Source organism: Coturnix japonica, chromosome 4, assembly GCF_054131305.1.
Source record: "Coturnix japonica strain WE chromosome 4, WE-NBRP24, whole genome shotgun sequence".
In the NCBI taxonomy this organism is placed as follows: Eukaryota; Metazoa; Chordata; class Aves; order Galliformes; family Phasianidae; genus Coturnix; species Coturnix japonica.
This window is the reverse complement of record NC_140666.1, coordinates 71,161,760-71,186,501: the sequence shown is the minus strand read 5'-3', so window position 1 is coordinate 71,186,501 and position 24,742 is coordinate 71,161,760. Positions and strand designations below refer to the sequence as shown.

The 24,742-nt window shown below is 40.2% G+C and overlaps 2 protein-coding genes across 5 annotated transcripts in view; one reads left to right on the top strand and one right to left on the bottom strand.

Annotated features, from left to right (window-relative positions):
* Window positions 1-3,509: 3,509 nt before the first annotated feature.
* On the bottom strand, window positions 3,510-8,765 carry LOC107313817 (toll-like receptor 1). Of its 3 annotated transcripts, none has more exons than XM_085547268.1 (2): window positions 8,024-8,765; window positions 3,510-5,623 (listed from the first exon to the last, which is right to left on the bottom strand). In XM_085547268.1, the coding sequence occupies exon 2, from the start codon at window positions 5,563-5,565 to the stop codon at window positions 3,610-3,612; it is 1,956 nt and encodes a 651-aa protein (XP_085403394.1). In that variant the 5' UTR covers window positions 5,566-5,623; window positions 8,024-8,765; the 3' UTR covers window positions 3,510-3,609. The 3 variants fall into 3 exon arrangements, with proteins under 3 accessions (XP_085403394.1, XP_085403396.1, XP_085403395.1); XM_085547270.1 differs by having other exon boundaries at window positions 7,767-8,752; XM_085547269.1 differs by having other exon boundaries at window positions 7,183-8,718.
* A 6-nt stretch (window positions 8,766-8,771) lies between these two features.
* FAM114A1 (family with sequence similarity 114 member A1) overlaps window positions 8,772-24,742 on the top strand; it is a 28,849-nt gene continuing 12,878 nt past the window's right edge. For both annotated transcript variants that reach the window (XM_015862478.3, XM_015862479.3), the window contains exons 1-7: window positions 8,772-8,817; window positions 10,902-11,251; window positions 12,551-12,635; window positions 20,105-20,218; window positions 20,395-20,501; window positions 21,181-21,315; window positions 23,766-23,918. In XM_015862478.3, coding sequence (XP_015717964.1) covers window positions 10,910-11,251; window positions 12,551-12,635; window positions 20,105-20,218; window positions 20,395-20,501; window positions 21,181-21,315; window positions 23,766-23,918 — 936 coding nt within the window. In that variant the 5' untranslated portion in view covers window positions 8,772-8,817; window positions 10,902-10,909. The remainder of the gene's footprint in view (window positions 8,818-10,901; window positions 11,252-12,550; window positions 12,636-20,104; window positions 20,219-20,394; window positions 20,502-21,180; window positions 21,316-23,765; window positions 23,919-24,742) is intronic.

The following is a 24,742-nucleotide window of genomic DNA, read 5'->3' as shown; positions in this document are numbered from 1 at the left end:
AAAAAAAAAAAAAAAAAAGCGGTGTATTTCTGTCCATGCACTTTGAATACAGCAGCTAAATACTATCCTTTGTCCTGAACAGACCCTTACTCACACAGATATCTCATTCTATTCCTTAAGTTTATGCTGCTGCTGTTTTTTGGTGTGGTTTGTTTTGTTGGTTGTTTTATGTTTCCATTTTTTTATGTTGTTTTTGTAGCTGATGTTACCAATGAGCACTTATCTTCCTCAAGGTGCATTTCATGCTTCTGCCTACATGTTGTATTTACTAAACTAGGGAGGAACAGCAGCTACACTCAGCTGGATTTCAGAAGCTATTTGGGACTTCAGAACGACTGACAAATCTCTCCAGTGGGAATGGCTAAAGGTAACTTGCATGTGCAAAACACTGAGTTCAAACATAGCCAAAGCAGTTTGACTTATTCAAGCATTTACTGAATGTTAATACAATTATTAGAAATTGTTAGTGTCTAGGTCGATGTTTGGTCATATCAAGGACCTTAACTTCAATAGCAACTCTTTAATCATCACAACTTACTCCCACGTGTCATTTAGGCAAACTGAATGCTAATGCCACAAGTCAAACTGTGATACTGCTGCATTTAATGCACAAGCCTGTTTTGTTTGGGCACAGACAGACACAAGGAACAAACCATGGAAGACAAACTGTGTTCCCCATGACAAAGATCCACCTTGCAGAAAACAGAACTTTCTCACTTATTGGTTTATCAGCACAGCTTCCCCTCAAATGAGCGGTGACTGACTGAAAATGATCATTACAGGAACTCTTGGTAAAGCCTTCTGAAATAAAAAATGTGTAAACACTGAGTAAAAACATAGTTTTGGGGGAGGTTTTGAACCTTCCCTTCAGCAGAATGCCTTGTATCCCATGGAATCCCACTTTTCCCTCTCAAGCACTTTTCCTTGGTTTGAATTGTCACAGCTGAGCTTCGGTGATGATGTTTTCTAAGATCAAAAATAGCCGAGCTCTCAGCAGGGCAGCCCCCAAGCGCATCCTGACTTCCATTCTGTCACGGTTTGTTCTTCTCTATACACACAACTTAAACATATATAAAACCTTGTTTGCTTCATTCTGTACATTTTCTGGGCTTTGAAGGGTGAACTCCTATGTTATCAGTTCTGTCTGTTGATATTATTGTGCATGTGAAAATAGCATTCCTGCAAGTCACTGAGATGACTAGCCAAATGCTAGGAATCTGCTGATATGGTATCTGACATCAGAATATATTTACATACACCCTTTTCGGATATGTGGAATGCATCAGCACTTACAGCTTTCTGTGTAAAACCAGCCACAAATACACATAACCTGTGTGCATGGAAAAGGGCGGCTACTTTCCCAAATGCACAGGTGTTAGTGCCAGCAGAGAAGGTGATACGGGATGTGAGGTTATCACCTGGCCCTATGCATGGGAAAAGATTCTTCTTGGACTGAAACTGTTTTTATATAACGTGTTCAGAGTTATGGCACAGGCTAAAATAATTGTTTGGAATACCCTGATACATCCCTAGAGAAAGAAGCCAGTCAAGTTCTTAGTTTCAGAAAGAAATTCCACTGAAAGAAACTCTGAAGCTTTTGAAGCTGCAAAAGAAATGGGCAAATCATATTAAGGCTGTACATCTTCAGTTCCCTGAAGATTATATGAGTCATACACTGACTAGTTGGAGGGGATGAAGGATGTACAGAAGGACAGTTGGAAGGGATGAAGGATGTACAGAAAACATTCATGTCCACACTCCTGAATAAAATGCTGCAATTTGGTAATAGGTTCGTCGTATTCATTTTGAGGCTAAATGGAACAAGATATATAAAAGCTTGGAGAGGTGCTCACAGTTCTTGATTTCAAGTCAAGAGATTTCAGCCTGCTCAGACCTCAGTAAAAAAGTCACAATTAAAATATTTTGCAAATAATAATTTAAGATGGAAGGAGATAAAAAGGCAGACCTTCAATGGGGATTTCATTTCAATATATCTTTTCTCTCCTATGATGAAAATTTTTGGAAACTGTAATTTCCTGATATTTGATCATCTAAGTCTGGTATTCAAGATGGTAAACACTTGTCTTTCTGGGGACAAAGGCGAGACCTGTGATGATCTTCAGCAGTTGTGAATGTTCGTTGGAATCAAGCTATGTTTTCTTGAAGACAAAACTCAACCTACCAAGTCCTATGCCTAAACTATGTTCCTTAGAGCCTTTGTGGAAAAAAGCAGATCACAGCCTGAACAGGCAAACAGCCCATGAGAAAGAGCTCATGTTAGCTTGAGAACACAAGTGAACACTGCCTCTGATCAGATCATCGATCCAGTCTGTCCAGATCTCTCCACAGAGCTTTCCTAGCATGAAGCAGTTTCACAGTGCTGCCTAACTTGGAGTAATCTGTGAACATAGTGAGGGTACACTCAATCCCCTTATCCAGATCATAGATAAAAACATGGAACAAAACTGGCCCCAACACTGAGTCCTTGGAATGCAGCTGGTGAACTAGCACCAACTGGAATGAGTTCCACTCACTGTGACCCTTGGAGCCTGGTCATCCAGCCAGCTCTTCACACAGCGAACCATGCTCCTGTCCAAGCCAGCCTCTCCAGAATACTCTGGGAAACAGCGTCAAACACTTCACTAACATCCACATAAATCATCCACAGCCTTTCTCTCATTTACTATGCAGATTATCTCATTATAGAAGGAGATCACAGTGTTTTGATTATAAGCTTAAAATGAGATACATGTACAGGAAAAATAAAAATATAAAACTAAAGAAAAGGAGGAGGGAGAGAAGTCAAGTTTCTCAAGATGCAGCCATCGATTACGAAGGTAATTCTTGTGACATCTTCTTAGTTGCTTTCATCAAGAGAACTCTTTGGATCACGACAGTACCAAGAGTCAATGGGAATTACACCTGTCCACTCACTACTACTTCTTGGCTGCAAACAAGAAAAGGAAAAGTAGCTCATCCATATTTTTCTTTTCAAAGAAAAAAGTCCCTCTTCTTTCCCCATCCAGCCCTCTTTTCTGACATGGCCTTGCCTGGCCCCCTGTGCTGGATATTCAAAGTCCTACACCTGGGTCCCATGCTATAAGTTTCACAGTCTGAGGAAACCTTTCCCAGAAACCATCTCAAATGCTGAACTTTTAGACATCTTCTCAGGATTCATAATTGTACTCCCTGAAAATTAATTTTAATGAGAGGTCCTGTGACCAAGATGTCTAAGCTCTGTGATTAATGTAGATCTATCTCATAAGTCACCAGCAATTCAGGCACTCTTCTACATGGCTATGTTAACTGCCTATAATTTCATTCTGTTGAGAAAAACAGAATTACAACATTTCAAGGATGGTTTCAAATTCCATATCTAAAATCGATCCTTCTGCCCATTTCAAGTGACTCATAGTAAGCTGGGATGAATTCTTCATGTACTGACTAAGCACAACCAACTATCTAGAAACCAGGTTTTATAATACAAAGTAAAATATCCTGAAAAACAATGGAAATCATGAGGTGTTTATTGGTTCACAAATGGGAAAAAAAAAAAAAAAAATCAAGGAGAAGAAGAAACTGCATTATAAGGACTTTTAGTATCTTTCTTCACGCTTCTGTTCTAATCTGTTCATCAGCCTCTGACAGATGGATGCTAATAGCCGCCCTCAGGTTAGCCCAGAAAAGGGCACGCTTGCTCCTCTCCTTTGGCCACTCCAGGTAGGTTCTCTTTGCCATGAGAGCCTTCAGCTTGTGGTACCTCGCAGGGATAACATACGGAGGGATTGGCTCCAGCAGGATCAGGATTAAACTGTTGAAGTTCTCACTGAACAACTTGTGATGGGCAAAGTACAGCTCGTAGTGACACCACTCACTCTGCACAAAGTTGGGGGACAACACAAAGATGGACTTGTAGCTCTTCTCAATGCAGTTAATGATATTCTCCACAATGCTTTTGCCAGGGATGAAGTTCCTCTCGTGCTGGCACAGCCGGATGCTGCCTTCCCCCTTCTCCAAATTGGGGATCAGCTCGTTCTTCACCCATAACGAATCGCGTTCACTGTAGGAAATGAAGGCATGAAACTGCAGAGTGGTTTCCCGCTCCTCAGGGCAGTCGTGCCAAGCTCTCCGCTTTGTTTGCGTCCACTGCCACAGCATCCGCACGTACCACGGCACATCCAGGTAGATGCACAGAAAGGCCACCACAGCCACCAGCACCAGGGTCACTAGTAGAGCTGTCACGAGCAGCAGAGTTGTGTTACAAGCCAGCTCGGTCAAGTGGAAGTCCTTCAGCTGTGTTCCGCTCAAGTCTTCAGGGTACTTGCACACGTAAGCCGCTGGCCAGCCGGACAGCTTGCCTCCAGACTGCCTTTCCAGGCGCAGGAAGTCCTGCAGCTCACATGAACACTTGAACGGGTTTTGCCCGGCTTGTAGCTCCTTCATGCTCGGGCAGCTCTCAAAGAAGTGAGCAGATGGGGTGAGGATCAAATTCCTCTCTATGTTCAGGATCTCCAGGCCAGTAAAGGCCCCGCACCCTGGCAGGTCAGCCAGCCTGTTGGATGCCAGGTTCAGCTCCTGCAACGACTGCAGCTCAGCAATGCCCTTGGGGATGCTGGCAATCTGGTTGTTCTGAAGGTCCAGTTTGATGATATTGATGGGCAAGCACTCAAACACGGACTCTGTCAGCTGGTTGGAGGACAGGTCCAGCTCTGACAGAGAATCAGTCCACTGGCAGCGCACCTCAGCTCTACCGTTACGCAGCAAGTTGCTGCTCATGTCCAGATACCTCAGTGATCTCATATGGCTGGTCATGAGGCTCACCTTGGAAAGGCTCTCAAATTTATTCCTATGCAAAATAAATGTCTCCAGTTGAATTAGTTTGTCACAGTTCTGAAAAAGCAGATCTGTTAAATCATTCTTTGCGAAATTTATGTATCTAAAGGGACTGTCAGATGAAGGACACACCATATGAATTAACTCAGATTCAGCTATTGTCAAGGCTGCAATGTTCATGTTTGCAAATATGTTATAAATGTCATCCTGTGAAAAGTACATATCTGTGATTAAAACCTTATTCACTGTAAATGCTTTCAAGGAAGTGTCTGAATAGTCAAAGTGAGAACTTGTGACTTCCCCCTGTTGCGTTATGTTGTTGATATTGAAGTATTTAATGGATGAGTACCATACAGCCTGAAGGACTTCAATAAAATCTTTCCAATCCACTGACATATTTGTCAGTGTCAGATTTTGTAGCCTGGAGCCTTTTCTAAAATTATGTAATAAGATTATTAATTTTCTTGCATCGCCATCTGTGATTTCTGACAATGATAGGCTTTCCGTAGTATTTTCTATCACAACCCAACCTACATTAGCTTCAGACTGCTGATTATTTGTATATGAGGGTGGACTGTAGATATTTTTGTCCGGACTGTCTTCTAGAAAATTGTTAGGAACAGATGTAAAGAGTTCATTTTTCATAGCCAGGCCAATATTGCTCCAAAAAGTGAATGAAAACAGATGGTTGTAAATAAAAAAGTTCTTCAGATATCTCGTATTCCTTGCCATACTGCCTTATGGTTCCTTGGAGATGCTCAATACTTATACATCCATCTTTGTTCTAATCCTGCAACAACAACAAAAAAGATTGTATCATTAAGCAGCTATTCAACAGGTATCATAGAGATTGATTTTTTTAAGGTTCCAATTTGCTGTCTTTCCCTTTGACCCAGAGAACAATGAAGGCACTTACGATCTCAGGAAATACATTAAGTGACTACTGTAATTTCTATTTGGCAAAATCTGACATGTTTAATAAAAAGTCTGCTTCTTTCTTGTTTGATTTCATAAATGTTGATATGTGCAAGTTACTTATGGAATTACAGCTGTCATTCAGGGTACTACACAGGCTCCTCACAACTGCAGGACACTGTGACAGGAAAGTATAACATTTGAGGTCAGTACAGTCATCCTCTACCCAGATTCTCTGTTAAAGGATATGAACTAGACTCAACAGACATTTTTTTAACATACACTTGTGTCTACAAAACCTATACTGTAACAGAACAGTGAGACAGTAGGAGCTGCCATTCACTGGAGGAATATAACCTCCATATATATAACCATATATAAACATATATATATATAACCATCTCTATAATGATAATTAGCCATTCCACAGGCTTTCTTAGAATTGCACTACCAGGTCTAGAATGCATGTTTTCTTTTATATTACACAACCTATATTAAGATATCTCAACACTTCAACAAATAACTGACAGGCCACTAATTTTTGATTTTGTGGAGAATGCATGAAACTAGACTTGGAAGCTATCGAGACATAACAAGGCAGCACAGCAAAACTTGTCCAGCCTTCCTCCATATTCCATTTTGAAAAATTATATTCAGATTTACCATCTTAGCCCTCAAAACACATTTGGGTGAGTGCAGAGAATAAAAAAATAATCTCTACTCTCTAGTCTGTTCCTTTGACTGTTTGGGGAACATCACTTCTAATGGAGTAATCGGAGAAGCATGTTACACTTTGTAGTAACATACTTTTTTCATCCAAAATGTATCCTAAAATCTTCAAGCTTGACGAACACAGCACTGGCAAGATATATGCGGATAAGCAATTCAGTAGGCTATGCAAATCAAATTCACAGGGAGAACCTGTCCTGTTGTTTAAAGAGAGATCAAAACTCAGGTTCGAAGAGTTTGTCTTGTGTGAACTCAGTATGAAGTGACTAACTTCTATGTATGAAATAATACAGAATGCATTAAGCTAGGATCAATAAGTATAAAGACACGCACTTTGCAAGTTATCAGTGTAACACAAAACTCAGGTGCTAGAAGTATCTTTCATAATGATGAAACATACTATCAGTTAGACCTAATCTTTAACTGTAGGAAAACTACTTCAATTACATCACTGTGACCCCCTTAACTATGACCATAGTACAAATACGAAAAGAACATTACTTGGCCAGCTTCTCTGGACAAGTTTACTGAACAAAAACAACATTCACTCTCATTTTTACCTGTATACTTATAGGATATCACACATTTGCTAATAAGTTTTTATGGAAAACATGGTCTATTTCCAAATAAGATGCAGAATGTAAAAATATGCTGTTTAGCTAACTAGAAAAAGCATAAACCCAATAAAAAACAGAACTTTCTTACCCGAAATCCCTGCTCTCCTACAAAGCAGAAAATGTGTTCAGGAAAAGACAAAGAGAAAACTTCCATCCTGTTCTGTAACAATACTGAGAAACACCTTTACTTTGTATCAAACTTGTTCCTGCCATCTACTGACAGCTTGAGAAATAACAATTCAGTAGACAGCCCCTCTGTATTTCCATGTAACATTAGTCAGAAGTTCCATCTTAGGAAGGTCTAAATATGGTTCTAACTACCAAGGAACTCATCTTCCTTTTTGGCTTAGCATACCACAATTTCATTCACGATTTAGCGTGTCTGTCATTCAAGAAGCAAAGGAAATAGTTTTCAATATTACTTTTTCATTCTACAGCATATTCTGTACATCACAGTTCCTTTCTCAGCTTCAAGTGAAAAGAAGTCATCCAGAAAAGAAAGGGAAAGGAAGGACAAACAGCACACAGCAGAACTTGGACAATTCACACTCCCGTTCTCATGCTGATAAGCCCTATGGTGGTACTGCATGGCTCTTTCTCTATCACTGTTGTTTACAGACAAGAATATTCCCATCTGATTTACAAGAGACACTTTGTGATGTTGTTACTTACAAGCCATGCTACTGCCTTCTCCAGTCTGAAAAGATATAATTCTTCCTAAGACAACATCTTTACTCTTCCACAGATCCCATTAAAAAGCAGAGGCAAACCCTCAGGATCACTCCAGAGTTCTCAATAGATACATCTACTGCATCATCAGGAAAGGCACCAGAACGGGCGGCACGCCCCGATACTGATAGATAGACTGAAACTCCTCAGACATCAGCGTGCAACTCAGCGATACAAGCGCTCGTTCTGCTGTCACCCACCTTCATGGGGAGCCTCAGAGATCTGCTTGCTAAGGGCGTCGGTCTCGCTGCTCTGTCCCTATCTGTGAAGCAGAAACCGTGTTTGTTTTGTGAGCTCCCGCAGCCCTCCTCAGTGATTCATGGGATGTGTTATTACGCTTCCTGGGGCAACAGCGAGTAACTTTCTTCAGCAAAGGAAGTCTGGCGGCAGAAGCGATGCTGCAATGAACCCTGAAACTGCTGATCGCAGCAAAAGGGCAGGGTTTGCCCTAAAAGGAGGCAGAAATAAGAGGAAAAAGCGTCAGGGGCAATGCTGGAATTTTGCGTCACACCTCCGGGCTGCTTTTCCTGTAACGGCCGGGCTGCCAAGGGGCACCTGAAGGCGAAACCGCCGTTGTTTAACTCTGCAGCCACCCGCTTCCATCGGAGTTCAGCTTTGTTCTGGGGGAGGATCAAACTTCCAGCGAACAAGTAAATAAACAGACGGATCCCAGCCCAATGGCTGCACTCGGTGCTGCTCACAACGCCTCGGTGTGCTTTATCGCTCCGGCTCTGCCGCACTCTCCCTGTCGGTCCCCCCAGGGTGGTGGCTGGACGGCGCAGCGCACACCCCGCCTCCAGCCGGCACCTCGCGGCGGCCCCTTCGCTCCAGACGGCCGCCTCCGACGGACGGAGGGAGAGCGGCTGCAGAGCCCGCCCTCCGTGCGGCCCATCCCGGCCGTCCCGCCGCTCCCGGCCGGCGCTCCCTCCTCCCCCCGCTGCTGCCGACGTGGCGGGGCGGGGACGGAGCCGGGGGCGCGACGGACTGCGGAGCGGTAAGCGGGGCGGCTGCTGTGCTTTACTTACTGCCGCTTTTGGAACCTGCTGTGGGCTGCTCACTGATAGATCGAGCCCGGAGGGTTTAAGCGAGAAAAAAGAAAGAAAGGGGAAGCTGCGGGTTGGAGGGAGCGGCTGTCCCTCCTGCTTTGCGCTGGGCGAGGGGGCAGGTGGCAGCCGGGCCGGATAACGAGGAGAGCGAAGCGGCAGCGGCTGTCGGACGGGAGGGCAGCGCTGTGCAGAGCAGAGCGAGGGGTCCGGCGGGTGGTCGATCGCCGCAGCGCTGCTCCCTTTAGATGAGCAGAGAACTGCGGGGCCATTGGCCACAGCGGCCCCCAAAGATGAGCTACTCCGGCAAAGTGTGTATGTGTGCGTGTGATCCCTTACGTATTGCACTGCTGCTGCGTGTTTGCTGTCCGCATCCATCCCATACCAAACTATGATACACGTATCTAAAGGTTTAACTGGCTTTAGTGGAGGGCCGTCCTAGATCGCCTAGGACGAAACGTATTCAATAGGTGTCTCGCTCATTGCAGAGTGAGTAGTGTTAAAACTACAGCCATGGCTGCCTCCATTGCCTCCATTGTTTAGTATTTGCAAAGTTTTAATGGAAAACTGCCAATGCTTGTAGCAAATGCAGAGATACTGGTGTGCAAGCACATGTTTTCTAAAGGTAAAATAAGTTCCAGTGTAAGCTGAAGTAATCTAAGCAGCATCAGCTGCTTATTTATTGATGACTCCTGTTCACTGATCCCAAATGCTATTCTTGGTGCTGTTCAAACAGCTGATCAACATCCATATTAGATAAATGGGATGCTAAGGCTGCAGATGTACAGGATTCCGCAGATTTTACTAAGTTCCACTAGTATAAATACACGCTTGTCAGGCAGACTTCTAAATCTCTGTCATATTCCACTTTTCACCTTCTTTTCCTGTTCTTCAGTCTCTTCAAGTACCTCAGTCCTTCAGTGAGGTACTTTGGACTGTGTTAATTAGAATGGGAGCCAGTGAAATTGCAGCATCTCCAGACAGATGGCTTGAGTTCACTTTGTGCCATACAACTCTGTGTGTAGACAAGACCTTGCAGTAACAGCTCTCTGTCAAGGTTTGCTTTACAGGTGCAGTGCCAGGCATGCTGTTGTTGTCAACAAGTGAATAGTGGTAATCACTGCACTGGGCTTTTGGACTCTGCCACTGCCCCTCCTGAGTCAGCTGTACAACTTGCTCAGTGTCTGGATCCTTGATCTACACATGACAGCATTGTGGAAAATACTTTGTTGAAAGATGTGGAGTAAATAAGGGAAAATCAGTTTTAAACTTAGAAAACCAAGAACAACAGTAACTGTACCTTGTGTAAACTTACCTTAGCTTCAGAGCTGAAGTTCAATCACACAGCTTACTTCTGTTAAGTAATTCTTAATACCTGACATAGTAGAACAGGTGAGAAGCATTGCACTCCCCAGGCAATAACCCTTTGAGACAAGAAATACAGACTGTGTTTGCGACGGATGCTTCCTGTCAATGAAATGGCTGCAGGGACCATGGCCTGTCATGTGTTCAAATTATTTCCCTTCTCCAATACATTAATATTACCACAGCTTTAATCTCACTGTGCTTTTTTCAGCTTCTCGTCATCCTCCTCACCATCCATCAGCAGTCTCTAGAAACCTGTGTAGGTGAAAGTGATGAAAATGAGAGTAAGAGCTGCTTGGCCATTGTGTTCCAGATCCCATTTAACTGTTGGCATTTCTTGTATGTCTAATATAGAACATTGGAGTTAACCATGTGGAAGCTCTCATAGTTGACTTCTCCAGACAAACAAACATCCTTTTTCCAACACCAAGCAGTATTTTGGAAGACAAACTATTTGTGCTTCTCTTCGTACTTGCGTGCAGTCCTGCGTGGTGAATAGTCTTTTGAAAGTAATCACATCAGGGCCAGTGTGACACATGTACCACAGGGCTCCATGTGTGCATGTAGGCTATGTTGTTTTTTAGTAGTAGCCTTTGGGGAGCACTACATATTTTATGGTCGTTCACCTGTTTGTAGAGTCTGAAAACACTAACTTGTTTTCTTTGTTCAGAATTGAAAATGTCTGAAGACTCATGTGATGGCATCCCATCTGAAGAAAAACCTGAAGTGATGGAAACACCCAGCACTGATGTATTGCCTCAGGAGTCAGTAGTGCACCCTGTGGAAGCTGAGATCCTGCCTGCATCCTCACAAGATGAGCAGGGACAGGCCGCTCAGAGTGCCAGTAATGAACAGAAGGGAGATGTATTTATTAATGAAAATCCTTTGACTGAAGAAATAGCTGAAAGTCTGCCTTCCAATGGAGAGGTGGCTGAAGACGTGCCCACTGAGTGCATTGAGACTGTAAGCCTTGATACAGAACCTGAGCCTGAAGAAACACCACCTGAACAAAGTAGTTCAGTGAGTAATGCTTTCTTCCATAGAAGCCCTCCCCTCCCTGCTCTGTAAGAACAGAACTTTATGACACACTTACACCGTTCTTTACCAAAACCTAGGGAGTTAAGTACAGAGAACCTTCACAGGGATAGAATCAGTCAGATTGCATCACCAGCATTTGGGAGCTAGGAACAGCTGAATCTCTCTTTGCTGGTATGGTATTAATTTGATCTTGCTAGCTAGGTCACAATAAAGCTATGCCAGAGTCTTAATAAGAAACTAGTCCATTTTATGTAGCCGTAGTACTCCTATGGTTTTGTTATCTGTTTTCCTGTAAAAGTCTCCTTCATTCAGCTCACAGAACAAACCTTGAAGAGGACAGATTTTAAGATGCATTTGCAGCACTAAGTCTTGTGCTTTCTCATTTTCACTTACTTCACAAAAATAAAGTTTCTTTCACAAGACTCAGTGAAACTGACTTTCATTGTTCCAAGCCAGTGGATTTTGCCTGTCTTTGGAAGACTTTCAGACATCCTCAAATTGGAAGAGGTTAAAATACATTGGTTTAGTCCTTCCACCAGGGACAGAGACCTACTCAAAGAGGTGATGGGATGTATGCACTGCACAGTACAGAGTTGAAGTATCCCAAGATACTTCATCTTTTTGGTTTTGAGTTAACTGTGCAGAGGTGATATGTTAATTGTGACTCAGACACCAGTTTCTTAGTATGATTTAAACATGGAATAGTGATAACTACTCACTCTCACACATTAATGGGAAAAGAGGTCAGTGCCTCCTATGGCTCTGTTTTGATTGAATACAGTTGTTAGAAATTCCTTGTTCCCATTTACCCATGAGGAGACTTGGGCAGAGAAGCCTCCAGCTCCCTGTAGAACTCAGAAAGAAGGTGAGTTCCTGCCTATTCTAGAGAATAACCATAATAAATTTGTATGGCGTCATAAGATTAGGTACCTGAAGAAATATTAGGACACCCATAAGGACGTTTATGGTGTTTTATGTGTTTTTGGGAATACGTGCATTTTGAAATAGCCAAAGGAGCAGTGCTAACTTTGACAGATGTGTCAGAGTGAGCTTGATGATCTCAGTTTGCTCCTGCAGTGTTGATAACATGGTACATCTACTCATGGACTACTTTTCACAAAAACTTAAGCTTCTATTAGAGGAACTGGTGGTGAAGGTCAAAACCTTCAAATAGTCATTCTGGGCAATTTCTCTGTGTTTTCTGACTATAATCAGTCTTCAGAAGGCATCGCCGTGATAACATGATTTTTAGTTGGTAGAGTAATGTATCTTTTCTTACAGGCTGCAGACTCATCTAAAGCAAGTAGATGGGGAGCTTGGGGCTCCTGGGGCAAGTCTCTCCTGTCATCAGCTTCAGCCACAGTGGGTAAGTGTTCCATCAGTAAAGTCTGTGAAAATAAATTAAATCATCATTTTAAGGTCAATAGACACACCATGTCGTATCTTAAAGACATCCGAAGCTGGGAGTTCTTTACTTGACTAAGAATATTCCTAGATAGTTTTGTTCTAATTGGCTTAGCAAGCTGACAGTGTGCCATGACTTTTTTAATAGGACAAAGAACTTTCCTAAGCTGTGTAACATGCCAGTGTAATAGGCTTGTTTGTATAGAGTGAGTTACCTCATTGTGGCTGCTTCACAGGAAGGATACATAATATGATACAGTGACTGTCAGTTTGTGGGTTTTGAAGCCAGTGCCCTCCATCCCAGATTCTAGCATGTATATGTATGTGGTTTATGCATCATGACTTTTAATGGTACAGTATGAATTAATTTCTCAAATTATTCTAGCTTTCAATGACCCACAGTGAATCTGTGAAGCTTTATCACACCAGAGTCAGACAGCAGAATAATATACTAAAACACAGACCCTGTATTCTTTCTTTTATGCACTGATCTCCAACAGTCTATCAGCCCAAAATGTGCATATGAAATCTTCAGATAAAAATTAATTGTTGCACATAAAAAACACACAGACAAAAAGCGAAACATACAATACATAGTTCCCAGCAGGTAATGAGTTCCCACAGTACCGCTACTAAGCTGTTAGCTGATCAGTTCTCATCAAGGATACAAAGAACATCAAAAAATGAACCTAGGTGTATGGGAGCTGCTGAGTCATGGTCTAAACCACTGATTGAGCGCCTGGGGAAAGGACCCAGTCAGCCCTGGGAGCACAGGTGAAGGCAATTCAGCTGAGTGGAAGGGGTGGGGCTTGGCTGTGCCTCTTCTAGACCTCATTTAAGGGCGACTGCCACTGGGAGATGGTTGCTGTTTGGAGTTCCTTCTCTTGTGGAGTTTTTTTTCCCTGTGAGCCTCAGTCTTCAGAGATGGGTGAGCACCTTTTGTATCACTGTTCCACTGTGTTGATCTTTCTGATTGTTACACTAGGAATTCAGAGTAATTGCTAGTTACTGAAAATGATGGATATGATGGAGTTACTGGCTTTATGGCCATGTGTAGTGTGAAGTAATTCTTCTTGTCCCCCTTGGACTGTCTGCTACTTCTGTCTGTTCCTCAAAGAAAGAGGGGACTTCCATATCATCTCTATTTTCACTTGCACTCATCAGTTTTTAAGTATGTTTTTTCTTCTGGCAGTCCATCAGTCAACATATCTAATAATCTTAGAATGTGTTTGTAAGATGTTATAGACTGATGTAAACGAAAGTTTCAGCTGAAAGGCAATGTATTTTATCCTTCTCTTATGTTAACAATCACTTTTGTGTAGTGATGTGGGTGGCTGGTTTTGGGGACTGATTTTTGGGAAGTAGAAATTAAGTGAGACCTGGATCTTTATCTAGATCAGTTTCTGAATTGCCAAGTGTGGCTCACTGTTTGATCACCAAAATGCTACTGCTAGTGTATGTGGAATGATAAGAAAACAAGGAATGTATAGATGGGTACCAAGGCATCTTAACTGGCTGTAGAATGGTGTGTGTTCTCTTGTATTAAACCATAAAGTTCAGCCCATCTCTTTTGGACTTGTAGAAGGGCCTGTGTTTTGAAACGTTAGTAGATGGAAAAAAAGATGATGCTTTCACAGATTTCTGTAAACTAACAGCGTTCTGAAACAAATTGGGCTCAGTGTAAATGGCAGAAAAGGAACAGTTACATGTATAAACATTACTCTGAATTGTACCAGTTGAAACTGTAATGGGGATTAATTACTAAAGTTCAATTTAATAGTTGCAGCAATGGGTGTCTTGGAACACAACTCTTTTAGGAGACTAATTTTCACTTGTGAGATAGCTGTGTTTACCTTCTGTTTAGATTTTGCAGTGAAGAGCTTTGTAACAGCTTTTAATGTTGCAAGTTCTAATATTACTTGTTACCAGGTGGACATTGTTTCTGTAGACTTGCAGTGGCAATCCTGTTGGAAAGGGCTTGGGAGACAAGCAACATGTGTTGTATCCCTTCTTATTATCTGCTAAATAAACAAGGCATCCTATTTGCAGCTGTTTGCTGCTTTTGTCTGTAAAGCTGCCAGTGTTGTCTATCTGTGAATTGCTATGTTGTATTTTAAATCATCTTGGTTTTTTGTGGGCAATATAAAGTGTTGGTTCATATACATCAAAAGTTCATTCTTAATTGACATTAAATACCATCTGACTGTGTCAACATTGTAACTGATTTTCAGTGGGTGTAAATATGAAAGGATTTTGATGCCTAGGCAGTATGTCTTGATAAGATTGTGTGTTGCTATTTTAAATGGCCGCATGAACACCACCTATATATTTGCAATGTTATTGTTATTTTAAGAAGTGCATACTTGGAGCAGATGGAATTGCTGAGCTGAAGGAGTATCCAAAATCAGAAAGGAAAACAAGAAAATTTTAAAATCAATTTTTCATGTGAAAGGTTTCGCCATGTCACAGCAAGGGCCTGTCTGCTATTTAGTTACAGCAACTGGGAAAGTGTCTGAGCAACATGTACGTACAGCAACACTTTCCTTCTTTTTCCATTTCCTGGAATCTGCATCTCAGACATATTGTGACCCTGTGGTCCAGGTAGGGTTGAATCCCCATATTGACATCTAATAAATTTGAATCTACTATCCTATAGGAATTTATTAAAATATTCATTGAACAAAGCAGAAATCAAATTTACATTCTTGCACCCCACAGCCAGATACTGTTTCCATTTGTGGGTTTTTTTCCTTACAAGATAGTCTAAGTCTGACATTGGATACTAAATCTTAATTAACAACATTTATATTTATTTTCTGTGAGATTATATTTTGGATGCTAAATCAAGCACCCTAATATTTTAGGTTCAGTGAACTATATGTAACTCAAAATGCCACATGCATACTCTTATATTTGTTCTAGGAAATCAACGCAGCCAGTAGTAGTGTATAGGCTTACTTCCTAGGTGTTTGTTACCAAAATGCATGCTTGATCTTGTAAAGCATTTGCTGCCTGTCACCATCACAGGCATGATGTGGGACTGGGTGTACTACCTATCTGATCTGTATGGTAACCATATATAGCAAGAAACAGAGAGAAGGAATAAAAGAAGCTATTGGGAATTTCCTTAACTTTTCTTCTTTTTATTAAATACTTATTCCACTTTGAAGTTACTCTGTTTAATAACAGAGCAGCTTCATCTCCTATTCTACAGCAGAAAATGGCTTTGCTATAATTCAGATCATTTAAATATTGCTTATTGTTTTAGCGTAGCATACAGTATAGGGAAAGCTTCTTTCCTGGAATTAGACTTATTAACACATTCAGTATGTGATTTTTCTTTCTGTCTGTCATTTTCTTCATATAACTTAGCCTCTTGTCAAGTGTAACAAGTATTTCACATTCCTTGTTGGTTTTTTGTTGGTTTTCAAAATTACACAATGTAAAAATAGCAGAACAATTTGGGGTGGACTAGATAATGTATTGAAGCCTTAAATACATTCAGCTTTTGCCAAATACTTTTGCCTTAAGACTGAACTGATATTGTTGTTCAAGGACCTCAATCTCATTATCCTTCAAATCCTGATTTAGAGCTTCCAAGATCAGTGTTTTTACTGTGTGACTGTATGTTTGGCATTGTTGATTTAAGTTTCCAGCAGTAGTTTCCATGTAATTTGCTTATTGTGTCCTTAACACTGCATACTGCTACTGATTGTTTTGGTGATGGTTTTGTTTTCAGTAGACCTTTGGCTTTGAACTGACTTCAGTGTTTATTGATCAAGGTCCCTTTCTCTGGAATTTCCACCTGTGATAGGCAGGTGTGGCACTCCTGCATGCAGCAGGTTCTACAGTGCCTCCATGTCACTGTCTGAGCCATGCTTAGTGTCTGACACTAGGTGTCACACTAGGAAAGTTATTAGCTGTGCCACAGTTACTGAGATGAAGAGTTTCTTTTGTTTTTAAAAGGAGCAGGAAGTTTGCTTTTTCCATCTGTAGAGCCACAGAGGAGTTGATTCATCACAGTAGTTGCTGGGAGAATTAAGCTCACTGTGATCCTGAGACACAACTCTGTAGTTACTGTCATCATTTTAAGCTCTTTCTTTTAAACTGTACTGCTTAGTAATCAGCAATTATGCAATCCAGTTTTTAATTAACAGCTGATAAGACTTACCAGCTGTTGGACTACTAGTGTGATGAATTATTAGTGCAATGGACTTATGGATTACTAGTGCAAGCTAAACCAGTCTAATGGCTAGCAGCCACTGAAATGTCCTGCACCTCTCTTTTCCTTGCATGTATCTTCCTCTTCCCTGTGCCTTTCTGAAAACCTGATATAAACCTCTTATGCCAGTAAGAATAATCTCCAGGTTTATTGGCATAAGAATAACCCTAGAGAAATGGAAAAATGCATTTTCTGCTTCTTCAGTGCCTTGAACCAATTTGCTGTGGGGTGAGTAAAGTGCAAAGGCAGGTGGGAAGCAGAAGGAGCAGGACCTCCCATACCAGCACCAAGGAGCCATTAGGTTGGCTTAGCTATAGCATAAAACCTTGAGCCTGAAGGCTTAAGTGAGGCAAAATACCTTCTCAGTCTGTATTTGAAGATTGTGACTTTTGTTCTTTAAAATAAACAGCTTGTGTGCTTGGAAGCTTGTGGGTTTTTCTTCCCAACTAAGCTATCTGCTAGCTTTAGGAAAGCTATTACCTTCTACAAGCCTTGCAGTCCCATTTGCTTTCTTTATAATGTATGATGTTGGAGAGCTTGAGATACAAAAAGCTGTTGCAATAGCATATATGCCTATTACCATTTTATTAAAACTTTCATAAATTCTGTAAGAGGATGTGAAAGCAGTTTCATTTCAGAGCTTAGTTAGAATTATTCATGATTTACAGACTAGATAGCATAAATCTTAACAGAATCTAGCCTGTACTTTTCTTTTAAACAGAAGGAAGATACTTTTGCTGAAGCCCTAAAGTGAATGGAGGGGGCAGTTGGGTAGCCTGGAAGTGAGCGCAGTTTGTTCCTGTGTGACCTGAGCACAGCTGCCTTTTTGCACATACTTTTACACATGTAGTGGAGCAATTCCCCCTAGCCATGTTCAGGTTCATCAGCTTCAGATGGTGTAGTGAACGCCTTAATCTTTAGCTGAAATCTTTAGATAAAGATTCCCTTGTTTATTTAGATGAAATTTTAATTGGAAACCTCCTGTGGTAGAGGGACTGTGGTAGCCAGGAGTGAAGTCTCCAGCTCTTCCTCCCTCTGCGGAGTGCCTGGGAGTATGAGGTTGACAGGGAATGGAGTTAACTGCAGAGTGTGGCTGTGACTTCACATGTGCAGTACTGCCCTCCAGATCTGCTTGTCTGACTCTTTCAGCTCTGTAGGCGATCCAAACCTCCTGTGTTGGGAGGTTGAAGATAAGTGTGCCTGGTGTGAAGTAGGATGTATCTGACTAAAGGATCTGTGTTCACCTTGATCCGGCCTCGGGCAGATCATGCAAACTCAAAGATAGGCCAAGAGTTTTGGAAGTGCTTGAGAAAAGCTTCCTCTTCAAATGAAAGATGGCACCTAGCAAGCTGAACAATAATATTCCACTGAAATTACCAGCAAAGAGATGAAATCATGCAGGCAAGAAAAGCAAAACCAACAACACAGAGAAGCAAACCACATGCTTATCAAAGCTCTTCCACTTCTGCTATTACAGATGAGTAAATGAGATCATCTGAGGTGTTTCCAAGTTTACAATATCAGTTCAGTTATGTTATGAAATAAACATAGTGTGCTGCCACCCCCTGAAATGTAGGCTTTTCTCTCATAACCCCTTGTATTTCTGTGCATTATGGAATCATGGATAATCATTTTCGTTTCCAGCACAGCATGTAGTTTGATTGCAATTGTACATGTGTGTATCTTTACAGTGCTGTGTTGCTTCAGTTGCAATATTCTGTTTCCATCTGGTTTTGTTATTATAGCTAAAGGTAACGTGCCGTGCAGCTTAGTTCAGCAAAACCACTTGTAGCTGACCTGAATGATTTTCTTGTTGTTCTTGTGTGCGTAAACACAGCCTTGAAAATGCTGTTTTATAAGGCTAAGGAGATATAAGCTCATCTGCAAAACCATGATTTATGGAAATCCATAATTTGTTCACAGAAACTTGACATTTTTACTTAAATTTTTGTATAGTTACAGATGGCAATGTTTATTTATCAAGTCAAAATTTGTAAGCAATTTGTGTCAATGGAAAGAATGGAATTCTTTTGCTGATTTAAAAACTTGTGGTCAGCAGAAATGGAAAGTAATGTGATACCAAGTATCTTTTACTTAAATTTGTCAGCGTGATTAGTAGTTATTTAAGTGAGTTCTGATGAGTAAAGAAGTTATTTGAGAATCTATTTATGCTAATGTTTTCATTGAACCAATTAAAATGCCCAGGACATTGAGTTTAGACAGAGCAGTACTTCATTCTTCAGTATCTGCATCAGAGCAGACTTTACAAAAGGCAAGAATTTTCCCAGCAGTGACATACATTGCTGTGGCAGATAACCTGGCATGTCCTTTGCAGTTGTAAGACGTGAGATAAAATAGACAAAGGCCATATTTTCTTTAGACAGGTAAGAGCATTTATGTGCCTTGTATCTTTCTTTCAGTGTAAAACATCAGGACCTGATGTCATTTTTTATAGGAGTATGAACTACTTGTTTCTGACACTTTGTTCCTAAGGGAACATCTGTTCTTTTCTTTGTGTTTTCCTGCAGATACTCTTGATTTTTTTGTATGCCATATTTCAGTAGTGCTGCCTCCCATATGGTTTCTGTAGCGTATTTATGATTGAACTCGTTGAGCATCTGATGTCCAACCCACATGAAAATCACAGAATCATAAATTTAAGCTTTCCTTCTTCTTACTCCATTCCAAATAGTTTTGCCACATCTTTCTTGAGGTTTTCAAGAAGAATATTTGTATGACTATACATATGCATATGTGTATATATGTATATTTATATAGGATATAAAATAGAGCATCTGTATTAATGGCTCTACTGAAATTATTTGTGTATTTACAGTTCAGTTTGAGGTAGAGAGGCAAAGAAGTATTGAACTGTCATACTTTTTTCTGGGCAGATAAGGTATTCTGTGCTGTTCTACTGCTGGAAATGATCAGCTTTGAAAGTTATGCAGGGTGTGCACTGTACAAGAAATGTTTTTCATCCAGCATTGTTTGTATTATATTTTAGCTTTATCATTTCTAGACAGCTAATGTACTGGATGTAGGAGGACAAGTGAATTATTGACCTAGAAAACAAGCAAGTGAGGTAGCTTCAGTACTTACTCCGATTATGAGTTATTTTTGGTGATCATTCATGGTACATAAGGATGTTATGCACTGTTAGGAATAAGTTTTCTCATCATATCATCTAAAATGTGTTTTTGCTGCAGGTCATGGGATAACAGCAGTAAAAGAGAAAGCAGGAACTACCCTAGGAATTCATCATGCAAGTTCAGCATCTTCAGAAGCAGCAGAGCATCCTGCAGCTGAAACATCAATTACACGTAAGTTCAAGTTCACTGAAGTCTTTGACACTTTTGACACTGCCAAATTAATACAATTCACAACATTTTAAGATTCTGATCACAGGATCCCATTTACTGTAATTTGTGACTTTCAGAGGTGAAAGGATGCTGTAGCTTGCTCCCTTTTAAATTTTCTTTTTGTTCTTGTTTGTTAGAAGTAGAAGATTCTCCTGACCAAAGCTCTTCTGAGAATATTCCTCCTTCCCCTTCATCTGGATCTCGTGGGATGTTGTCAGCTATCACTAATGTCGTACAGAACACAGTGAGTTGTTTTGCTGGGCCTCTCTTTTCTAGGGATTTTCCATCACTTTTAGTTCAGTGCAGGTCACATTTACCAATTATTGTTTGTTAGGCTGTAGGTCTTTGTAAAAACAACTTTCTAATAAGCCTATTTAAAGTAATTTCTACTGAAACTGAAATCATTAGCCAATGGAGATTCATTTTTAACGTAGCTGAAAAATTGTGAGCGTGGGATAATGCCAGTAAAAATAAGCAGGAAAAACAATTGCATTTCTATGGATGCCTCCAGAGTAATAACACACCCAAATTTTAGAAGTCAGTTTGAGAAGGCAGTCTCATTCTGTTCATGGTAGGCTTTGGCTCCATATTTTTCTTGCCTAAAATGTTCCTATAGACTAGCTGCTGCTGCTTAAGATAAAAGTGGTATTATTCTTAAAATTTTCATTGTCAACAAGTATTTTATTTCCTCTTGTTGAGGCTTTTAATTAACTACAAATATTTGTATAGTTTTATTTTTTTTCATTGAAAATGTATTCAGAATGGTATAACGTAATTGCATGGGCACAGAAATCCTATTGTTAGAGCAGTGAAAGTCTGGGGAACTGAATGTCCAAAGATGGTGTCAGAAAATGTAATACTCTTTACAGTTCCTATTAGCATAAAGTGAGAAGGAAATAACCACATTTCATTCTTTTATACAGGGGAAAAGTGTATTATCTGGAGGCTTAGATGCTTTGGAATTTATTGGGAAGACAACCATGAATGTCCTTGCAGAAAACGATCCTGGGTTTAAGAGAACAAAAACACTGATGGCAAGAACAGTTTCTTTGTCTCAGGTTGGATTTATTTTAATACAACACTGTCACTGCAGTTTCACATTCATTTTCCAGAGTTTCAGATGCCTCAGGGAGAGGCTTTTTTTATTGCAGTAGGTATTGGCTAGGCTTATGAAAATAAATATTCTGCTTTGTATTTGCTCTAGCATCTATTTTTCCCCACAGATATTACAAAAGGTGATGTAAAATCATTCTTTCTGCATAATTATATTCAGAGTAGCTGATTTTGATGAGATAATACATGTGGTAATAAACCATTACACTCCAGAGAGATGACCAAATTGTTAGCATTTTTGTAACAGCTGTAGGTAGCTGTCTTCCAGCATAAGCATCACTGTACTACATGAAAATGAATAAAAATGGAATATGATGTATGGTTCCTTAGGAACCGAAGCTGCAAAAAGTTGCATCTTTTGTCCAAGTAAACCAAAGGTACCCTTAGAGATGAGTCATGTCATGATTTGTCTCTTTAAAGGTTCAGGGACATAGTAATGGAACAGCAGTACATGCGCTACCAGTACAAAATCATTTTAGCTTTCCTGGTGGGAAGAAAGCTGCAGGAATCAATAGACATGGAAAAGAGACTTTGATATTACCCCATTTGCTCCCTTGTAGAAAGTGGCAAGGGATTCTTCTTTTAATGAGACGTTTCATCTTTAGTATAAGTCATTTTAAGTTGAAACAGACAGTTACTGTCTCAGCAGGCCAAAAACAAGTAACTCTTGTAGAAAACATTAATGCAGTTACACATGTGATATATCTGTTGCAGCAGCACTCTGTTTTGAAGTTAGCATGGACTGAGTGGAAGAACATGTAAGGCATAACCACACTACAGCCTCAGTACCACAGCTGAAGTCTGTGTAGTGTGGTTCTGGATGTGTGTCTAATTAAGTACTTGTAGCCATTGTTCTCAAGCTTAAGTTTCTAGAGCGTGTTTTATGGAAGGCGTCCCAAAGCATTTCACACTGTAATGGCATTAGATCTGCAGTGAGAAGTGGTTCCTATGAGGACTGAAGTCTTTGATCTATCTAGAAAAAGCTATCTAGGTTGTAGCATTCATGTCTTTAAACACAGGGCTGTTTATACAGGCATATTTGATACCATACATGAAATGCTGGCTGTATCTAATGCAATTAGGTGGTGGTGTTAACTTCATGGAAGAGTGGATTTGACTTTTCTTTAATTTCAATGTTCCAAATATTTTTAAACACATGAATATGAAGGAGACAAGTAGGGTTGTAAAATAACTCAAAATCAAATATGAAGAGACATTAAAATAAGCCTGATACTGTCTGCATAGGACAAAGTTTTCAGAAGCAACACAGTTTGTCATTTTTAATGATTGAGGCTGAGCTTCACCTCATGCTTTGTGTAATTTGTTAGTCAGTGCAGGTAGGGAAGACTAAGTTGGGTTTGGCTTTAAGCTGGCCTGTAGTCAGTTTGAGCCATTCTGCTGACTAGGCAGGCTTCTTAAGAAAGTTAGGCACATAGGCTTAAAGTGAGCCTTTGAGAATACTTTCCTGAATAATATGCATGAGTCCACCCATAAAATCTGGTATAGAAAGTGGTATGTATTGATTTTCATGGTTTTCATAACATGGTGCTTTATTATAGGTGATCTGTATGTAAAATGTTTGCACACTGTGTGATTAACTTTATCATGGTGGAGACTGAAAAAAAAAATCTGTAATTAGTCTTAGAAATTTTAAATGATACAACAGTAAGTGGTGTGAATTTACCTGTATTGAGAGGCTCATAGGTGATTTAAGACGTGATTAAGCTGTACCTTAGGGCTTTACAGGGGCAAAGTCATACGAGAGACCATGCTTTCCTTGAAAGTCTGCTTTATAAGGTAGACACTCCAAAATGTCTCCAAGTATATGCAGTATAGTTCTGCTCCATCCTTAGAAAGGACATGCCTGATTAGATTTCTCTTGCCAGTCTTGCTGTAACATAAAACTTACTTTAGCATCTACTAAAAATATTTTATGTACATAGGAAATATTTATGTAGATACCTACCTGTCTGCATAAAAAGAAAAAAAAAAATGTAGGCCCTGAAATAATAATCTTTCCATTTTGTGGTCTGTGGGATGGATTGCAGGAGTCTTTAATGCTGTATATGAAATCCTTTTTGGTTTACTTCCATTGTAATTAGTAGCTATGTTTATGAGATGGTGTCCATAGCAGACATGGATTTTGAAAACATAAAGATTATTTGTTTGCTCGTTGTTTTAAAAAAAAAAAAATAAAAGATGGCTGGCAATTACTATTGGGAAAAACAGACTTAGAATGCTACATAAATATTTTATTAGACTTGCTTATAAAAGTTGGGTTTTTCAGCTCTGCAGGTGTGATATAGTCCCAGATTTTATTGCAAGAGTAGTAATAAAATCTATCATAGCTACAGCACCACCAATATAACAACAGGAATGATGTATGTTTCTGCAGCTGCTGCGAGAAGCTAAAGAAAAAGAGAAACTGAGACGGGCCCAGCAAGTTACAGTTGAAAGAACAGCACACTATGGACTGCTTTTTGATGAGTTCCAGGGTTTGTCTCATCTTGAAGCTCTAGAAATCTTGTCAAATGAAAGTGAAAACCAGGTACAGTATGTAGACTGGATAAATCACAATAACTGGTGTAAAATTGTTCTTTTGTTTTGCTGTGCGGTTGCATGAGAAATAAATGGCAAGTTTTCCATCAGCTGCAGAGAAAGCTGGTTTGGTCTCAGGGCCCGGCCAGTTTGTGTCTTCAGGAAAATTCATTTCAGTACATCTAGAATTTGATTTAAAGATTAGCTTAAAAGAAACAACTTCATAACTGAATATTACTTTCTGAAAATTTTGTTTTTGTGGTCAGCACTCCTCACTTTCTGGGTGATTTTTAATTAAAAAGAGTCGTTATTTTTTGTTTTAATTGCTCTCACAGATAATAGAAGCTCGTTTTAATAGAAGGTACCTACTGTCCCCACTTCTGTTTTCCATAATTATGTCTAAATGCAATATTATAAATTCAAAGCCCCTGTGGAAGGTTCAAGAGCCTGCTTTTAAAAATGAACAAGAACAAAAAACATCTTACAAAACAGGAAAGTAATACATAGTAAAGAAGTTTAGGCCAATGGTATCTGTCAACGCTCTTCATCTTACGCTGTGGTATTTCACAGTAAGACTTGCACAAGTTGTAACCATGGGTGTGCTGCATGCTGTGTCTTAGATAACTCCTAGATAACTTGTTCATAGTCTTCCTTTTTCAGCTGTCTGGAAGAGGATATAAGCACATAAGGCTGAATGCAGCTGCCTGGGTCAACAATTCCAATTGGCTGATATATATTCCAGAAGGCTCATAGAACATTCCAAGTACACCACACTACACATCCTCAGTACCTGTAATATTGAGACCCATACTAGCAGCCCAAAATCCGCACTCT